This window comes from Protopterus annectens, chromosome 14.part0 (assembly GCF_019279795.1).
Source record: "Protopterus annectens isolate FY-2018-M chromosome 14.part0, PAN1.0, whole genome shotgun sequence".
NCBI lineage: Eukaryota > Metazoa > Chordata > Ceratodontiformes > Protopteridae > Protopterus > Protopterus annectens.
The window spans coordinates 82,922,612-82,942,940 of record NC_056748.1 but is presented as its reverse complement, the minus strand read 5'-3'; the positions used below and the strand labels follow the sequence as shown (position 1 = coordinate 82,942,940).

The following is a 20,329-nucleotide window of genomic DNA, read 5'->3' as shown; positions in this document are numbered from 1 at the left end:
CTCTATCTAAAGGAGAATTTAAAATCTCAGATGTATCACCACAAAGAAAATTTTGAGAAGAAAGCCATGCAAATCACCTCAGAACTGATCCAGCAGCAGCATTTCTGGAGGAAGAGTCAGTAACAGCATTATAAGCACACTTTAAAATATGCTTAGTCTCCAGAGAAACCGCTGTCACAAAAGCCCTATTTTTCTTTTGCACACCTTCAAAACAAAAAGCATCAAAACTACTAGATTAAAAGACCTAAATTTTGCTTGCAACATAAACAGGACATGTTGGACAGACAGATATGTTTTTTCAGAGAATTCCCATTCTCAGGAAAAGGCTTCCGATCCATGCAAAATTTCCTCCCTATACCTATTTTACCACAACTTGGACCAATGGATGTGTAATCAAAAATTTACCCCGGTGTTGTGCAAATGACTCTAATGGACAGAGGCAGTCAGTAAATCACTCCTATATAAATCAAATTTGTGGGTCACATTTGGGTTTCACAGCTAGGCTTATAAGGGCCCTAGTGGTCATTAGCTTAGTATACACCTATAAACCTATGAACTTATGAAGGTTAACTATCAGCTTTTGCATGTTCTCAAAAGACACAATCGAAAACCTAAATGTATGAGCTTGATAGTTTAAAATCCTGAAAACTAAATTACCAGAGATGTACATTTTTCCATTACTTATCTATTGCTTTCCCTTTTTGTCAGATGGAATGGGGTTATTAACACCTGTTTAGCAGCAGCAGGTTTAGAAACAGAGAAAGTTGAATCTGCTTTAGGGTTAGAAAACAGATACGTGTGTCGCTGGGGCACCTTATGCAACCTATCAAACCTCTTGCGAGCATTATGTAAGCTGGAGGCTCTGAGAAAAAATTCTCTAAAGCAGGCAACATAGGAGGAATATGAGCAGTCTTATGAATCTGTAACTGTAACAAGTCAAAATGCATTTTTTGTGCTACAGGAATCTCATTCTCGTACTGCTGAAATCACCTCTTTCATGTTAGTGAAAGAAATCTCTTCAGCAGAAAAATCTGATGTGACACTTTCCTCAGAATCAGAAGAAATTCCTGGGGATCAATTCTCTTCCTGCAATATCTACACATCTGACTGGCTAGTGCAAGGGGTAAGATCACCTTCTTCTGTCAGAATAGATGGAACTCCTTTCTTTTTCCTACCTGAAGATTCAGAAGGTGAGGAAAAGGCAGAAATAAGTTCCTTAGAAAATCCCAGTAAATCTTCCCTGTACATGGAAAGAGAAATAGGTGAGTGGACTTTTTTTTTCACTAAGCATATGCATCCTTAATAAAGTGTGACCCTTAGGCACATGATCCAGTTTCCACATACCTCTTTCAGCCAAGAGAAGACAATTCACCTGCCTTTTCCTCTGACACCAAGAAAAGTGTTTCTTTATTGCCAGCCAAATGCACCCCTACAGCCACACATTACATGGCTGTTTCCTGATTTTTGGTGGTTTGGAAGGTTACCCAATGGGGACTACAGGAAAAAGAAAGATGGCCTGAAGAACAGCAAGTAGCCACAGCAGAAAACCCTTCCAGCAGCTAAGGCAAATTTAGAGCTGGTCTGATCCCAAAAAAACTTAACAAGTTTCTTCTTTTTTCTGTGCTGGGGAAGGTTCAACCATGAAGACAGAAGGTTGTTCCATCAGTAAGATGAGGAAGAGATGAGCAAAGTGGGTAACAAAACCTATGCAAATCAGTAAAGTGACTGAAAGAGAATAAATGTTTCTGGGAAAAATAAATCACTGACAGGTCACCAAAAGTACTATATACTGTTGCAAACTTTAATAAAATTTTAAGTGAAAATAACTTTTCCTCACAAAAAACTTACACAAGCTCCAACATAAGAACTCTTCTCAAATACACAAAGACAGCCCAAATCCCTTTGTTTTGTAGCTAAAGTAAAATTTTCTGACTGAAAAAGATTCAAGTTTTCCTCATAAAATAAACAATACAAATAAAATAGAAAGGCTTTCCTAAACCAGTACTTATCTGTCCAGTTCTTGAAAGATCACTAGCCAACTGATTCACATGGTCTGCTCTACAAACGCTCACTTTGCTTGCAAAAAAAACTGAAACATTTTGCATTCCAATTGTCTTTTATATGGAGCTCTGTATGAGTTTCTGGCAGTTGGATTGTATGGAAGGTGCCCAAAGGTCTGATAAGCTGGCTAAAGCAAGGGGTAAGATCCCTCTTCCCCAGAGTGTATGGAAGGTGCCCAAAGCCCTAATAAGCTGGCCAGTGGAGGGGGGTAAGCTCTCTCTCCCCCAAATAGCTTAAGCAGCTGCAATGGTGATCTATGTAATGAACATTAAATGACAATTTCAAATACCAGTATAAAAGATTTGAATCTTTATCATCAAATTAATAGGCTGCACTGACATAACTATTTCTTGCAGAAGCACATCCCTCACCTCTGGAACAAACTACCTCTGCACATTAAACAAACTAGTGCATTGCAGCCTTCAAGATTAGCCTCAGCAATTGCATGGGCATTCACAAATTCTACCTGGTCCTATCTTGTGTGCCTTTGGTAGCACGTGAAAAAGATCACACATAAAAAAAACAATAGCCTACTTGAAGACATGTCTTGAGACTCTTCCCAGGTTTAGACGGCATTTACCCTGGTTTATCTACAACTGCATGCAATTTCCAAATCAGTCTCATCATCACATTTGTAATCTTTGTCTAACAAAATTTTATGCCACACATCTGGAAGACAGCACACATTACTCCCCTGCTCAAACAATCTAACCCTCAAAACATTTTACACTTTCATCCTATTTATATTATATCCACTCTTGGCAAGGTGCTAGAACAAAAGAACAAGTAATTTACATTCAACTCTCAAACTACATGGATTCTGGACAAATCACAGAACAATGGCAGAACTTCAGTGCCTAACTGATGACATTCTCCTTAACAAGGACAAAGTATCTTAACATTAGCAGTGTTTGTTGACCTCACAAAAGCCTTTGGCCTCATCAACCACCAACTCCTATTTCCCTCTCTTCAGAGCATTGGGATTAGTAACACATATTTCACTTGCTTCAAATTATGCTCTTTCTTCTCTCAGTCCACACCTCTTTCAATAGGAGTAAACTAGGTCCTTCCTTTCCTTGTTTTCACTAATAAACTACTGCATGACCTTCCTACTCTAAAACTAATCCTCTGTGCTGAAGACATGTTAATTTTAGGTCTAGCCACAACACTATACAAGTGAAACACACCTAGAAAAAGACTTTTAACTCCTCCCAGTTCCTGGCTTATTAACCACCACAGGCTAATAATTAACCTTAATAACAAAAAAGCATGTTATTTGGCACCACTCAAAAACATAAATAATCACCAAAGTTGCTCAATGTCACAACCCTTTGTGACACACCAACAGAAACAGGTTTATGGCTAGACCGGTCAATAAAATTCCATATCCATTTCAGAAATCAAGGACAAAATTTAACTCACTTCTCTTCTAGGCCAGGAAAATCTTGCCCAAAATGGACTGGACAGAATCAGCACTTGGTTCTGACCATGACCTTAAACTTAACGCAAACAAATGCGGAGTGCCATTTGACAAGAAAAAGGTTTTTCTCAATGATTATCACAAAAGTAGCACCCCATTTACGGTTGATACATTTGTTAAAAATCTATGCACCTTCAATGATAATGAACTCTTCTTTGATCATATTTGATTATCAAGTGTCAGTTACAGTAAGCCAATCTTTTTTTAAACTGCTCAGCTAATTATTAAAGGTATATCTCTAAGATCCAAAAGGATCTTTGCCCCCTCCCCATATTCCCCCCTTATTATGCTAACCATTAAATATACCACTTTGATTGGTATGTACCTTAACAAAAGATATCCCAACTTGAAAGCCCTCAACATTTCCTAATCAAGAGAATCAAAGGGCTAAGCTTCCTTAGCTATCCAGACAGATGTACTTATTTATTTGACATTTGTTGACCGGGTTAGTCCAACTGAGACAAAGCCCTTTTTCAGTGGAGACCCGAGGAGGAAAAACTCCACAGTAAAAACATATAATTAATTTGACATATAATAATCCAAAAGATTTACATAAACATAAGTAATAACAAGTTTAACATACATAGCAATTTGAATATACCTTTCAGCATGAGGAGGTACAGGAGAGAAACAAGAAATAATACAGCTAGACATTAACTTTTGAAAAGTTTATACAGAAAAAAGTAAGACTGGCTGTGAGTAGGAGAAGAGTTAGTCAAGTATGAAAGGAATTTATAAGAGTGCAGGATAGAAGCAGAGAGGAAGGAAAGACGAGCAGCAGTGTTGCAATAAAGAGAGATAAGGAGAAAGGTAGGGTTTCACAGAATTAGAAGCAAGATAAGAGAACATAATATCTTAGAGAGATGAGTCAATCAGGAGGAAGATAGCACAAAGATAGTTTATTTTCCATGAAGTGAATTTTTACTGCCTTTCTGAATTGGGATTTAGATCTAATGAATTGGATGTCAAGAGGTAGTTTTTTCCATTTCTCAGCAAAGTAACAGCTATAGAGGTTTTTTCTATGTTGGTCTTGGGCTTGAGAATAGTCGGGAGATGTTGTTCAGAGCTTTGCAGGGTTCAAACAGGGATGTAGGGGAGATGATTGATAAAATACTGGGCCAGAAAGTGGGTTGGTATAGAATAAAATGAATTATTTGAAGCTGAGAGAGGAGGAGGAGATGATGAGAGAACACTGACCAATTCAGTTTTCTGAGTGCTAAGTGATGAGTGAAGTAAGGATGTTCAGAAGCAAATTTAGCTGTCTTGTTGTAAGTGGACTCTAGTTTAGAATTAAGTGTGGATTGTAAGCTAGTGAGAATATGAGAGGCATAGAGAAGTGTTGGTAATAGGTAGGCACGTGAAAGAGATCTTTTAGCAGTACTAGAGAGAAAATTTTTGTTCCTATAAAGAAGACCAAGTTTTTGAGGGGTTTTCTTAATGTTACTTAGAATATGCAGGTCAAATTTTAGCTGGTCATCAATAATGACTCCTAGTAGTTTTGTGTGGCTTTCTGCTATGATGGATGTGTTATTGTGAGAAGAGATGGTAAAAGATGACTTCAAATGGGACAGAGTTTTTGGTATGAAGAGTAAGAGTTTGGTCTTCTTTGGATTTAAGATTAGAAGGTTTAGGTTGAGCCAGTTTTCAACAGACAAGAAGGAGTGTTGAGTTTTATTATGAAGTTCAGGGATAGTATCAGCAATGGTGATGACTGTGGAGTCATCCGCATACTGCACTAGTGATGTGTGTGGGGTAGAGGTAGATACATCAGCATACTGCACTAGTGATGACTGTAGGGAGCTCAGGGAGGGTATCAGCAATAGTGATGACTGTGGAGTCATCCGTGTACTGGACCTAGAGTGTGGGGTTCTGTGTTGTAGTATGGACCTCGGGAAGGGTACCAGAAATGGTGATGACTGTGGAGCCATCTGCATACTGCATTAGTGATGACTGTAGGGAGCTCGGGGAGGGTATCAGCAATGGTGATGACTGTGGAGTCATCCGCATACTGGACAAGTGATGAATATTGGGTTGAGGAAGAAAATGATTAGTAAAAATATTAAAAACAGTGGTTCAAAAAGTGACCCTTGGGGAACTCCCATCTGTATAGGGAATTCAGGGGAGATAGCAGAGCACCATATGACAGACTGGAAATGGTTGCTAAGATAACTATAATACATAGTGGTGGTAGATAGGTTTAAAAGAGAGAGTTTGTCTAACAGAAGGGGGTCTGAGACAGAGATAAAAATGTCTCACGTTTTTCCAACACATACAGTCTTACATGTAGCACTCTGTCTTGCCTTTCCAGCTATGACAGACTCTGTTTTACTCGATCTTCTCCATCTTTGAAACACTCACAAGAGTAGGAAAGCTTACTCCAAAACTCTAAACTTACACTGTAGCATAAATAAGACGTTTTGGAGAAAAATGTTCATTAGCAAGAGAATTTCCTACCTATGGAACAAACATCTTTTGCATGTTAATGATGTAACACCTATGCTTTCTTAAAGTTAAGTCTTGATGATTGGAAGTGATTGTGTACATTTAATCCAGAGATTAGCAGTGTGTCTCTTATTTAAAACAGAGATAAGCCTACTGGCAATATTTCCTAGGGTGCACTGCTCAGCTATATATGCCTAGTAATGATCTGTGAACCTATGAACCTATTAGCAAAATTTAACTGGTAAAAGAAAGAGAGTATAAAGTACTGTGGTTATAAATAGCACAGCATGCATTATACATGGTTTCAGACAGGGGAGACGACAGTCCCTACAGGTGGGTGATGCTGCTGACAGGTACTCAGTAATGATGACTACTGAGGAAAGCACATAGGTACTGGTACCAAAGAACAGCATTTATTCACTGCTTCACAGATCACCTTGGTTTAAAACAGAAAAAGGCATCTGGAAGAAGAGCTATAGAGGAAGATATCATGCACTGTACTCTATGCAAAATCAGAGCTCCTGTCCTCTGCAGCATGTCTCTAGCTGGGAGGACAGAAGTATCCTGCATCCTGCACCAGGTTTCTATTCATGGAGGTACACCAGGGTTTGAAGAGATGGTTGCAGGTAGAAAGGATGTCAGGCAGAAGCTAAGGTCCTTCTTTTATGACCCTGCTACATGTGCATATGGTTGTCACCACATGGTCCAACCCATCTGAAGCAGCTAAAGAAACAAATGAGTTTACAGGGCACTAAAAATGTTAACATGCAGGCTCACCTATGTGACTGAGGCTCAGAAGCAGTGAACTCAAAGGGGCATGAAAACAGTACGGAAAGCTTTCTACATGGCCCACATTATTAGTAAGGGTATCTCATCCAGGGACAAGGTGGTCATAACATCCCTGTATTCTTCCCTTAGAAGACCCATTATTGAGTACAATGCCCCTTTTGGCATGTACCTCACAAAGCACATGCAGCAGCTGGAGAGACCACAGAAGTTCCTCGCTAGGCTCAAACATCTACCCATAACAGATAGGCTAAAGGCCCTCTCCCTCTACTCAGTCTCCTACAGACTCCTTATAGGTAACCTCTGTCCTCTGTCAGGCATACAAAGCAATCTCAGACCCCACCTTTATGGGACTGCTGCATATCAGCAAATCAAGCTCCACTTGAGTAGCCAGCATGAGTGACCTCAGCCTGGTCTGTGACATCAATAGGACTTGATGATGGGACAGATTTGTGTCCCAGAGACACCCCCGTCTGTGGAAAAGACACCTACTCCACGTCAAGCAGAGTACCTCATTGACCGTTTTTAAGCGCAACCAGGATAACTGGATGGGGAACAGAAAATATACCCCTGGGATTCCACCTGTGTCCCTGCTGGACAGGGGCATTGGGTGCTGACTTGTTGGAACATGGGCTAAATTCTTGGCTAGGCTTGTAAGGGCCTCAGGGCCAATAGCCTAGTACTTCCTATGATCCTATGCCTCCCAGGGGAGCTCTGAGGCCATGGAAGACATGATGTCTTACACTGGGGTGTGGACTCAAAAACTGATGACCAGCAGCTAAAAAGGGAGAAAAGGAAAAACAAGATGCATTGAATACACATGGTGTGTACTTAGTGCCTTATACAAATTAATTTCCCATTTGGTTTGAATGATTGTGTTGCCTATCCAAAGTACATATAATTAATGTTTGTTAACTAAGACAAACCAGCACCTGTCCTTTGTGGACATGTAACATGTACAGTGTTCTAAATTATGCAAAATAAGTTTATGAGACTCTAATCAAATTCTACAGAATATAAGTCTTTTGCATTTTGGTGTTTTAACCAATTAAACTGTACTGCCAACAAAGTAAATGGTGAAGCTGATCTGAGAAGGCTGATTTTTATCTGCTACATCATATGATATGACTCTCTTGTCATGTTTACATAAACATTTACTTTACAGAATATCACGATTCGCCAATTTTCCTTTTATGAGGGGCAAGAAAACTGTCAGATATGCAATATTCTATACATGCATAGTTCTCTGTGAATAAAGCATTTTATAGAGCTGGAAGAATGTTCCTCTTCCATCTGAATTCATCCCAGATTTAAATGCATCAATAAGGGTTGAAGGTTTGTCAGAATTGAATAATGGGTTTCTGCAAAATTTCCACATTTCTTCCTTTCCCTTCAGCATTCCTGTCCTGCACAAATATCAGCTTTTTTGATGGTTTCAGCCAGTGAAGTCAGCCTGAGGAAATGTGCTCCCCCAACAATATTTCCCAAAGGGATTCAAAAATAGACAACTCTTCTCTCTTACATGCTAATACATCCACTATTATGAAGCAACTTGGTTGTTAGAGTTGTTAAAGGCAGAGCAATGACTGTTTTTTTTCCTTCACACAAATTAACAGCTCTTTACACATTAAGCTAGTTAAGAAACACAGAACTTTTGAAACTGGATTCAGTATAAGCCTGTATGCTAGTTAAAAGTCTTTACTTCTGCGACAATTCTATAAATTTAATACTCTCTGTGTATATATTCACCTATGTTCAGAAATTGTTAATTTCAGTATTTTTTAAGGTTAGAAAGGACAAAGGCACACACGAAGCCAAATAGAATAAAACACAAGTAGATAAACCTACATAAATAAAAAAAAACTTCCTGATGCATTTTAAAATGTTGCGATGGTTTTTATTTTTTTGTTGGCGCAAATGGCTAAAAACCACAAATACCGACTTGCACTTTAACGTGCTTAACTTTTATTATAATGACCTAAAAATATATTCTTGTCATTTTTAAGTAACTTATTCAAAATAATCATTGGCTTACATTGAAATGCATATGTTCCCACATACATCAAACCATCTCCCCTGATTTTGTCATAAATATTTAACTGAAATAAAACTTTAAATATTTTCTATTGCAATAAATCGTAACTGCTGTGATTTAGATAATTTAACATTTTTTCCCAGCCTTATGAATAAAGCTGTTCTGTCTGAATTGTTGCTGGTGTGCTTAAAGTGTGGTGATGAAATTAAATGAAGCTGTGATCACATGCAAACACACAGACATATAAATGTGATATAAACAAAAGTAACTCTGGACAACAGAGAAAGCTGCTACAGAAAACAAGATGGAAACAGGTGGTGGCAGTGATGGGGAAAGAGTTTCACAAACAGTGCACACACAAATCAAAGTCTCTCCTCCTGCACGTACTTCTGTTTTTCTCGGGAGTCTCTTGCCTTACTGCGGTTCTGGCGGTTTCCTGTCGTAGGCATGGAGTGTACCGATGAGCTCTTCTTACTGGAAGAATGACAGGAATGCGAAGAGTGAGACAAACTGGCCCGTGATTGCCCAGCATTATGGTCAAACTGCATTAAACAGAAGATTAAGTCCGTCGGAACCAGTTCAAACTCATATGGTGGGTTTGTGATTACATATCTAGGAGGAAAAAATGATTAATTCATAGTCAGTTTAAGACATATTTGCACAGTTTTAAATGCATGCATTACAAATATACAAATGAAAGAGAACAAGCTTCATATAGATGCTCACAAAGAAATGGACACTGCACTCTTCGAAACATTCTATTTGCTTTGCAGAGAAAAGTGTGAACCAGCTCCCTCTGAACACTATTTCCATCACTGTGATTAGCACAGTGGGCTCTCAGTAAGAACCAGTAAAGACATCAGAAGTGATATGTACATGTAAAGGAATCCAATACAAACAGCTTACTACACAAAAGACAGTGCAGAAGGCTGACACAGAATATGTAGCTTGTCTCCAACTACAAGTATCCAGTGTCAAACCACAGAACTACCAGAATCACAAATGGTTTAGAGAAACTCTTTCTAAATTTGATGATAAACTGCATATCTGATCTACAGACAGGCATTATTATAATGGCCAAGTATACCTACTTCTCTGATGTTATCTGTAGCTGTAACATCAGAAATGCTATCATTCAAGCCTTTGATATCTGGACTTTTATAATATATTCTTATAATGTCTGTATCCCACCTTAAATCATACCCACACAACGGAACAAAGAAGCATTAAGGAGGAAGGTATGAAACATAAATTTTAGAATTTCTCTTTATCAAACCCAAGTTACTAGAATGTGCTAGACCAAAATATTGAGAATACAGGGGTCATATTCTGCAGCTTCCTAAAATAAATCAAAGAGCTGCTCTAGCACCTGAAATAAAGAAATGTGGGAGTCTGTGTTTTGATAAGCCAAACTCGATAAAGAAAAGTTTCTGAACCGAAGTTTAAGTTACAACATTACTAATTATAATATATTAAGGCAGCTCTTAAAGCATTTTATTTTTGTTTCATGAAGTGTAAAACATAAATGGGTGGCCATAGTGGTGCAGCAGTTAGTGTTGCCGCCTTACAGCGAGAGGTTCTCCGGTTCGATTTTCGGCTGGGGTGCCTTCTGTGCGGAGTCTGCATGTCCTTCCTGTGGTCATGTGGGTTTCCTCCAGGTGCTCCGGTTTCCTCCCACATTCCACAGACATGCAGTAGGTGGATTGGACACTCTAAATTGGCCATAGGTGTGAGTGTGTGCGTGTGTGTGCCTCCTGTGGAAGGTTGGACGCCGGGCTGGCAACTTGATACCGTAAAATTCCACTGCCAATCAAGAGTGGACAGATGATCCGCTGTGGCAACACCTGACTGGGAAAAGCCAAAAGAAGAAGAAGAAGAAGTGTAAAACATAAATAAATGTTAGTGTGTGCAGCAGAGACATGAAAGCTGAGGGCTACTTTGCCCATTGAAGTTGGCATTCTCCAGTTTTATTTGCTATGCTTAGAAAAGAGGCATTTTTATGTTACAGTTGCTATAAACACTGCCATCATTTAATGAAATAATTTAGTTAAATCCATTCACGATGAAACATCTTGATTAAAGTGTGCTTAATTTAAGAGGTTATGACATATTGCTGCCTTAATAATTAGTCCTAAAGCTTATTAGCTGGAATGGCACCTAATCCACATAAGACTTGGTCGCAAGTTCAGCGGCCAGCTTGTTTTGTTTATTGCTGTAGCCTGAACCATATTCTTTTGACAAGGAAACCACTTAATTTATTTGTGACATTTTAAAATACCATTTAAAGTGAGCAATCATTCACTGATTATGGGGAAATGCATTTCTTACTGTTTCAAAGTGTATTATGATCTGGTTGGATGATAAAAATAAGGAATGAAGCAGAATGATTTCATTTGCCCAAACAGTGTGACAGACATGAAACACAGCAAGACCTACCATATACTGGATTTACAGTTGTGTTAGATGGCCACAGTATGCTATCATAGGATTAAAGTGTCAGTCTAAATGTAGTTTTGTCGTGCCCCCTACTAGATACCAATGCTTTGGCAAAGTACAAGGTATCCAAAAGAAAACATAAAGAAATAACCACATAAGAAGCATGTGGTACAGACATCTGTCTCACTGGCAGCCCAGAAACATTTATTCACAGTATGTATTCATTTGAAATTAAGCACGAATGTTCATTTAAAAATTATCTATGCCTATGACAACAAAGATTCTATGCATACCAATAAATAACAGCAACCAGAAGTAAGTTACTTTAAATTAAGTAGCTCTAGTAATTAAACTGAGGGCATATGACATATACTTCACGGTAAACACTAATTTAAATGGAATAGAAGATTTCGGAAACATAGCTATGCAGTCTTGTATAATGTACTTTAGAAAATACAAACATATTCCAGTTCTAAGTTATATAGCCTTTGCCCTGAAGGTTCACTACTTTTGCTGATGTAATTTATAATTTAAAAGTGATTTATAGGTCAAGATCAAATACAACATTGCCCACAGGTTTTGCATCTCATCTCTGACTTTTTTAAGATTTGTATGATTTGCATGTTTAGTTCTGGCAGTAGTCTGTAACTTGCATTTTTGTCACTAGTACTGGGAAAGCAGTTTTTACATTGTTGTATTTCTAGTACTGGAAAGCGAGCCCTTAGACTGCTGTACCTCTAATAATGGGAAACCAGTTTTCATACTGTTGGACTTCCAGTACTAGAAAACTGGCTTTTACACCACTGTACCTCTAGTACTAGGAAAATAACTGTTATAAGGCTGTATCTCCATTTCTGGGATACTAGCTCACACACTGGTGAAACTGTAGTACTGAAAACCAGCTCACACATTGCTGAACCTCTAGTACTGGTAACCCAACAGTTACACTGATGTAACTCCATTACAGGAAAGCCAGCCCTTCCAAAGCAGTACCTCTAGTACTGGGGAGCCAGTTCCTACATTGTTGCATCTCCTCCACTGAGAAAGCTGCTTTTACAGCACTGGGAAACCTGCTTTTACACCACTGTACATCCAGTATTGGGAAACCAGTTCTTACAACTCTGCACCTCTACAATGAGACAAACAGATCTTACACGGCTGTACTTCCAGACCTGAGAAACCAGCTTTTACACTATTGCATCTCCAACACTGGGAAAACATCTCTTATACCACTGTACCTCTAGTACTGGGAAACCAGCTCTTAAGCTGATATAGCTCTAGTAATAGAAAAATAGCTCTTACGCTACTACTCTTTTAGTACTGGGAAATCATCTCTTACACTGCTATACCTCTAGTATTGGGAAACCAGTTCTTAAACTGCTGCATCTCCAGTAATGGAAAACCATCTCTTTCATCACTGTGTCTCCAGTACTGGGAAATTATTACACCACTGTACTCTACTAGTACTGGAAAACCTGTTCTTACCGTGATTTGCCATGTTCCAACTTAAATCCCCCCCTCATTCCACCTTGCACTGACTCATCCAACTACGTCTACTATTACTTCATCCCACCCAAAACATATCCCTCCCCTACTAAAAACTAATTTTTCTCTAATATGTATTGTACTATACTCTCCAATCTCAAATATACTATTACCCTCTCATAGGTTCATAGGTTCATAGGTAGATACTAGGCTATCTGCCCTAGGGCATTTATAAGCCTAGCCAGAGTGTGTTTGGCTTTCACCTCCCATTTAGATTAGTTAACTGTGCCTCTGTATAGTAGGTCATCGAAGATAGCCCTTTAAGGTTAGTTTACTGTGCCTCCATGCATATCATCTTCCTAACCTACAAATGGCTAGTAGCTATATATTTTGAAATGTTAAACCTACAATTGAGGTAATAACAAGAATATTCACTGTATGTAAATGTTGAAATTTCTGTATTGAATTATGTCTTTTAATTTTTGTAACATTGTGACAAGCCAATTGCAAATATCATGGAGCTTATCTGTAATGTTTAATTAGCTGTATGAACTATGTCCTTTTGTAACATGTGAAATGTAACTTGCAATTATTGTAGAGCTTTTCTCCCCGGGCCTCCACTGAAAACAGGCTCTTCTTGGCCCAGTGGACTTCCCCGGTCAGAAAACTTAAATAAATAAAATAATAAATAAATAAATGTGTCTCCAGTATTGCACTGTACTTCTGATTCTGGGAAAACAACTTTTTTACCACTCTACCTCTAGTAGTGGAAAATCAGCTTTTATAATGCAGCTCTTATACAGCGTTATCTCTATGCTCCTGTACTGGAAAACTGAAACTTATGTACTTACCACAATAACAGATCTGTGTTGTCTACTTCCGTCTTTCCTCACTGGATGGGTCATTGGATCTGACCTCAGATCCTACTGTGGCCAGTCTAGACTTTCGGATCCATAGCTCAGACTCCCCTACATTACATCAGATCGAGTTTGCTCACTACCCCATGATAGAGTAAAGCACAAAGATACATATCAAACCCTGAAAACTAAAGGATCTTTGGAGAATTACTGCTCTGGTGCTAAAAGTGCATAGGACATTTCTCAGAGGCAGATCATACTGTTAAACCAGAAGCCAAAAGAATTATCTTACATAGGATAGAAGAAGGAAGGAGGGTGAGGAGTTGAGGAAAGACGGAAGCAGACAAAAAAGATCTGTCATTATGTTAAGTACATAACTTTGGTATCTGATGTTATCTTTTTTGTTCTTTCCTCAACAGAGTGGACAGAGTCCCCAACTACTTAGCCCTTAAGGTAGTCTCATAGAAGTATGTTCCGGAAGATGGCGGAACTAAAAGCCACTCTATTCCTGGAGAGCAAATCCAGCTAATAATGAGAAATAAATGTGTAAGCAATGGGCCAGGTGGCAGCTGCACAAATATCATCAATTGAAGCCATGGAAAAGAAGGCTGAGGAAGTTGAAACAGACCTAGTTGAATGTATTTTAACTGGTCTAGACAGGGTCAACCCTTTTCCCTTATAAACATGAGAGATACAATAAGATAATCACCTAGCTAAGGATATTTTTGAAACTCCTGGGTCCATTTTAGCCATAGAAAAGGAGATAAAGAGTTTATCTGTTTTCCTGAAGGATTTACTATAAGAAGCTGATGATGTACATCCATTAAGTAACACATATATTCTCCGTTATTGAAAATGTTCAGAAAGAAAAATGGTAGACTGATGCATTGGTTCAATGAGGTCTCAGAAACTACCTTAGGAACAAAGAATGGATTGGCCCACATGATACCCTATCAATGTGGGAAATTATATATGGATGTTTGCAGGACAAGGCCTGTAGTTCCGATTAGTTTCTGTGCTGAAGTTATTGCCAGTAGAAAAATAGTTTTCCAAGTCAGAAATTTCATACCCACCCTGGCAGCAAGTTCAAAGGGTGGCTGGATTAAATTCTGAAGCAAAATGGTCATATCACAAGGAGAAGTAGGGTCCCTAAGAGAGGGTCTAAGAAGGAAGGGGTCCCTCAGGAAAGCTTTGGTTAATCTAAGAGAAGCTAAGGTAACTTTCTTTCCTCCAATATGAACATTTGAAATAGCTGTGAAATGGACCTTAAGCATAGAGTAACTGGCCCCAGCATGGAAAATAGATGCTAGGAAGACTAAGACTGCAGTCAGAGGAGCTGAAAAAGGATCCAGATTCATTTTAAAGACTCAAATTGAAAATCTTTTTGTCTTACTTTTGTAAATATTTCTAGTATATGGTCTGTGGAAATAGGTAAGAATGTGGATCACTGGGCAACACAGCCTGGACTGACAACCTACCACTGGAAGTGTAGTACCTAAGTGGTTAATCTGAAGGTCTGAATGTCCAGATGAGCCATTCCTGACAGGTGAGAGAGGAGATCTGGATCAGGATCCAGCACCCAGACAGAATTATCCATATGAGGCCAGAGAAAGGGAAACCACACTTGTTGAGGTCAGAAATGGGCAATGAGGATGACCAAGATCTTCCTTTCTGATGCTTCTTGAAGGAATTTTGAATCAGAGGAGAAGGATGAAAGTCATAGGAAGACCTGGGGGCCAATCATATGTCAGAGCTTCCCTTGGTAACTCCCCCTCCAGGATAATCACAGCAAAGAACCTGCTGCACTTGGTGTTGTGGGGAGCGGCAAGAAGACTGTAGCATGGCCAGCCCTACTGATGAAAAATCTCTTCTACCATAGTCAGGTTGAGGGACCACTCATGAGGTAGAAGGATAAATCTACTTGACCTGTCAACCAGAACAATGGACTTCCTCAGTATTTGCATTGCTACCAGAAAGATATTGGAAGATATTGCTCATTGCCACACACTCACTGCTTCATGTCATAATGGGTAGAAACATGTTCCTTTTTTTTTTTTTTTAAAGCACTGCCCTGTTCTCTAGAGCACTGAAGTAAAGACTGGCCTTAGAAGGGGACCACGTGCCTTGGACTGTCTTCCTCATGTATTGCCCACCCCCCATCCTAGTTGCAAGTGTTCATTGTCAATGTGGCTTTTGGAAGGGTAAGAACAAAAGGACGGCCTTGAGATACCTTGGGAGACTGAATCCATCACCTTATATGTCTTCTGCAAATGTTTGTCAAACAAATTCAAAACTCATTAGTTGGTAGCTGATGGACCATTGCTCTGCAAGTGTCCACTGTAGAACTCTCATGCAATATCTGGATAGAGGAACAAGGGTGATGAAGGCTGCCACTGATCCAAAAAGCTGGAGAATCAGTCTGACTGGTGGCTTTTGACCTTTAGTGTAATTTCACAGGGTGACCAACCTGGTCTCTGGCAACCTTGCTACCTGAATTATGGAATCGAAATGGGAACCTACGAATTCCAGTGTCTGCATCAGGAGAAGAATGTAATTTGTCCAGATTTACTGTGATGCCCAGCTAAAAGCAAAGATAAAGTAGGTAGTTACTGGCCTCAATGAGAAGAGGCCTGGTAGAAACAGTAATAAGCCAGTTTTCTAGGTAAGGGAACACCAGGAACCCTTGAAGTCTGAGGTGACCTGCAGCTACTGCCATATACTTGGCGAACACCCAGAGGGCTGTGGTGAGACCAAAGAGAAGGGTCCAGAATAAAAGTGACTGGCTCCCAGCCAGAAGCAGAGAAACCTCCTGGATCGTCTGTTCATCAAAATATGGTAGTACCCATCATAAAGTTTTATCAAGCACATCCATTCATTCTTCTTCATCAGAAGAAGGATGGACTGTATCACAACTATTCAGAACTTAGTGTGTTTGACATATGTATTGCAATGACTGAGGTCCAAAACTGGCTTGATGTCCCCATTCTTTTTGGCACCAAAAAAAACATCTTGAGTAAGTTCTGGATCCATGTTAAGTCTGGTGGGACATCTGGTTGACTTGCCTGTCTAGCAGATTCTTTATTTCTACAGTACCTGCTTTTCTTTGAGGGTGTGGAACACTGGGGAGCCTCTTTAGAGATGGAGGGAAGTAAAGACATGCAATGCAGTAGCCTCTAGTTATAATCCTCTGCACTCAGACATGTTTGGTGATGGATGTCCAGGCTTCTGGGTGCAGAGACAAGCACTTCCCTGACAGTCTCTAGAAATCATCAGTCAGGCAGCTGTTCAGGAGCACTGATAAGACCTCTTGGAGAATGGACTCCTGGAGCATTGATTCTGCAGGCCTCCTCTGCCACGTAGGCAACATCCACCATTAGAATTAATTAATCTGCCCTGGGTCAGTGGTCTATCTCCAGGAGTGTCTGGGGAGAACCCTTGAGATGTCTGGAACTACAGTGTGTTATCTCACTTCTGGTTTCTAGAAAATGAAGTCTGAGAGGCAGAAAACAATATCCCTAAGGCAGAAAGGGTTTTCCCATCTTCTTCACTTCTAGAGAGAGTGTCCTTGAATTTTGGTCTGAAGAAAGTCGAACCATGAAAAGCGGCATTGACAAACGACTCCTTGCAATGTTCTAAAAAGTCACACAAGGATATCCAAGCATGACTCCTTACAGTAATGCCTGTACTTGCAGCTCTCATGATGCCTTCAGTTGCACTGGAGATCAAATTCATGGAGGTATTTGACTGGGACTGTAAAGTCGCCAGTTGCAAGTCCACAGTTTTCTTATCCTCCGCAAACATTAATGCAGAGAGAAAGAAAGAGATTTGGAGCTCTCCTTAGTCAAATCAATCTGAAATCTTGTCATGTGTGGCAGTTAATTCAGTGTCTTCAAAGCAAAGGTAGCGAGCGTAAACTCACTTCACAAACCTGTCCAATGCCCTAGACTCCCTGTTAAATGGATGAACAGATGAGCTCTCTTCAGCCTGCTCCTTTTTGGTGGCTTCCACTCTTACCATGATATCCACTGCTGGGCCCTTGCTCCAATGCTGGCAATCCTTTGGTGCAATAAGAAACTTATCAGGTTTGCAAAGAATAGGTTCTGCCACATCCAGCTCCATCCATGCCCACCGAGAGATTAGATCTGCTATCTTATCAGCAGGAGGGTTCACCCAAGAAGTAGCTGAGCCAGATTCAAAGGCCTTGAGAAACACTAATTCTTCTTGGAAGAAGGCTTCGGATGACCAACTGCCTTTCTGTCTCAAAAGTTCAAGGATCTCCCCAAATGAGATCACCTGAAGTAGTATTCCAGGGGACCCTTCCTCTTCATCAAAATCTATGTCATTGGTGAGTGACTCCTGAGGTGAGTCAACATGCCTCTTTTTGCATGTATGTTTATGAGAAGCGTCTATGGTAGAATGCTCCAGAGAGGAGTTAGACTTGGGGGAATCCTGAATGTGGACCGTCTCGTAGCCTGGAGGATTTGGACCAGAACCCAAGGTCTTTTGTCGAGGGATGGGGTGGAACTAAAAAACTAAGGGAGATCTTCTCTCCAGAAAAGGAGAGAGCTCTCTTGATCACCTCAAAAGCAAAAGTCGATGGGGAACCCAACACCACCCCAGTAGGAGCCAAAGAATCCAAGCAAGGGTGATCTTGAGAAATGTATTGTGTCAGCTCTGAGACAGATGTCAGGACCAAGCTATCCAGCACCAAAGCTCTGAGAGTTAGGGAAGGCTTTGATAACTTCAGAATCAATCCCTGACCCCTGAAACTGACAATGATTATTAGGCTCTAAGATACTTTGGAATCCAAGGTGTCAGAACTGGTCCAATCAGAGATGCCACCAGGACTTCGGATCCGATGAGGACAATCCCTAGGAGAAGCTTAGATCCAAAACTCCCAACCTGGAATACAGATTGAGGTGGGAGAACCATAGGCAGGGGTGATGGGCTGAAGCTAATGGGTCCAACAGGGATTGGAGCCAGGCAAATCTCCAACTGAATTTGAGTCCTTAGGAACTTTCTCATCATCCTATCCACATCTATGTCTGTCAGGCTTCTGGTAGATAAACCTGATTTGACACAGAATGAAGTAGAGGGAGGTCTTGAAGATCTATACGCTGGTCTCTCATACAAGAAAGGGGAGTACAGTCTAAGGGAGTCTAGCTCTGGCAGAAATCTCAGCTTTGGCAAGGAATAAGTTTTCCCTATAACTATTGAATATGAATGAGGAGTCAGAGCTGAAGCTTTAGCGAGATTAGGGGATGGAGCCAAAGACACCACTGACAATGAGAAGCAGTCAGGGGAATGGTTCCTTGAGTCTTTGCCCTTTTCCCTGGGCTTGTCACCAGTATTCTCCCTTTTGTGTCTGCCTGAAGGCATTTTAACAGATGGAGAGTCTCCAGAAGGAGAAGACATATTTTTGAATGGGTCTCCAGCAGAAGCTGGGAGAAGTCCCTTCACACAAATTTCTTATGCCATTCAATGATGGCATGCTGGCTAAAAGCAGTACAAATACTATAATCTTTATCCAGATGGGCAGCTCCCAAACAATATACACATTTTGGATGGGCATCCGAATTGGAGATCTTGGGGCCATACGCCACATATTTCTCAAATCCAGATGGTTTGTCAGCCATGGAAAAAATAGGCTCTCTGAAGTAACAAAAAAGAAAAAGTCGACAATAATAATAATAATAGCAATAATACCACAAAACAAAACTGCTCTGATGTTACCATGAAACGACACCAAAGCTGCAAGGAGAAGAATAAGAAGTTTATTTTTTTTTGGGGGGGGGGGGGCGCTAAGGTAGCTAAGTTACGAGGAAAAAAAAAAGCTGACCTACAACAGAAAGACTATATACGTGTATATATAAAATGATTGCACTATATCTATATATGAAAGAAAGCTCTACAAATTAGCTGAGCTTAAGCTAGGAATCACGTCTGTTCTTGATGAGTGGCAAACAAGATCTGAGATAATGTGGGGATAGGAAGGGGTTATAGGTAAGGGGAGGAGCCTGAACTATGGATCCTAAAGTCCAGAGTTGCCAAAGTTGGATCTGAGGTCAGATCTAAAGACCCATCAGTTGACAAATGGACAGAAGAGTTGACATCAGATCCTACAATACTACATTTCTAGTACTGGGAAATGAGCTCAGACACTGTTGCACCTCTATTACAGGAAACATCTGTTATGTCACAGTACCTCCAGTGCTTTGGAAACAGCTTCTACACCAGTTTATCTCTGCAACTGGGTAACAGGGAAAATAGCCATTTCACTGCTTTATCTCTACTATTTTGAAACTACATTTTAAACTGCTGTGTCTTCAGTCCTGGGGAGCCAATTACACTACTGTATTCGTACTGCTGGGAAAACAGATCATTTATTGCTATGCTTCCCACACTACTAAACCTCTAGTACTGGAAAATCATCTCTTATGCCTCTGCATTTCTCGTTATTGGACACCAGCCTTTACACCACTGCACTTCTAGTAAAGGAGAATCAGCACTTACACATTATTACCTCTAAAACTGGGTAATCAGATTTTAATTCACTGTCTCCAGCACTGGAAAATCATCTTTTGCATGGTAAATATCTTAGTACAGCGAAACCAGCTCTTACTCCCTGTACCTCTAGTACTGGGAAAACAGCCTCTACACAGCTGTGTCTCCTGTACTGGAGAACAAGCTCTTACACCACTATGTCTCTAGCACTGGGAAAATAGCTCTTACACCTCTGTACTGCTT

General features: G+C 40.1%; 1 protein-coding gene across 32 annotated transcripts in view; it reads right to left on the bottom strand.

The window, feature by feature from the left end:
• Positions 1–20,329, bottom strand: part of KCNMA1 (potassium calcium-activated channel subfamily M alpha 1) — a 4,085,072-nt gene that overhangs the window by 200,966 nt on the left and 3,863,777 nt on the right. For 25 of the 32 annotated variants that reach the window (XM_044055788.1, XM_044055796.1, XM_044055806.1 and 22 more), the window contains one exon: positions 9,192–9,416. In XM_044055788.1, the coding sequence (XP_043911723.1) occupies positions 9,192–9,416 (225 nt within the window). Of the gene's footprint in view, positions 1–8,644; positions 9,417–20,329 lie in introns of those variants that run through there. The other 7 variants (XM_044055818.1, XM_044055814.1, XM_044055819.1 and 4 more) reach the window with 1 other exon arrangement.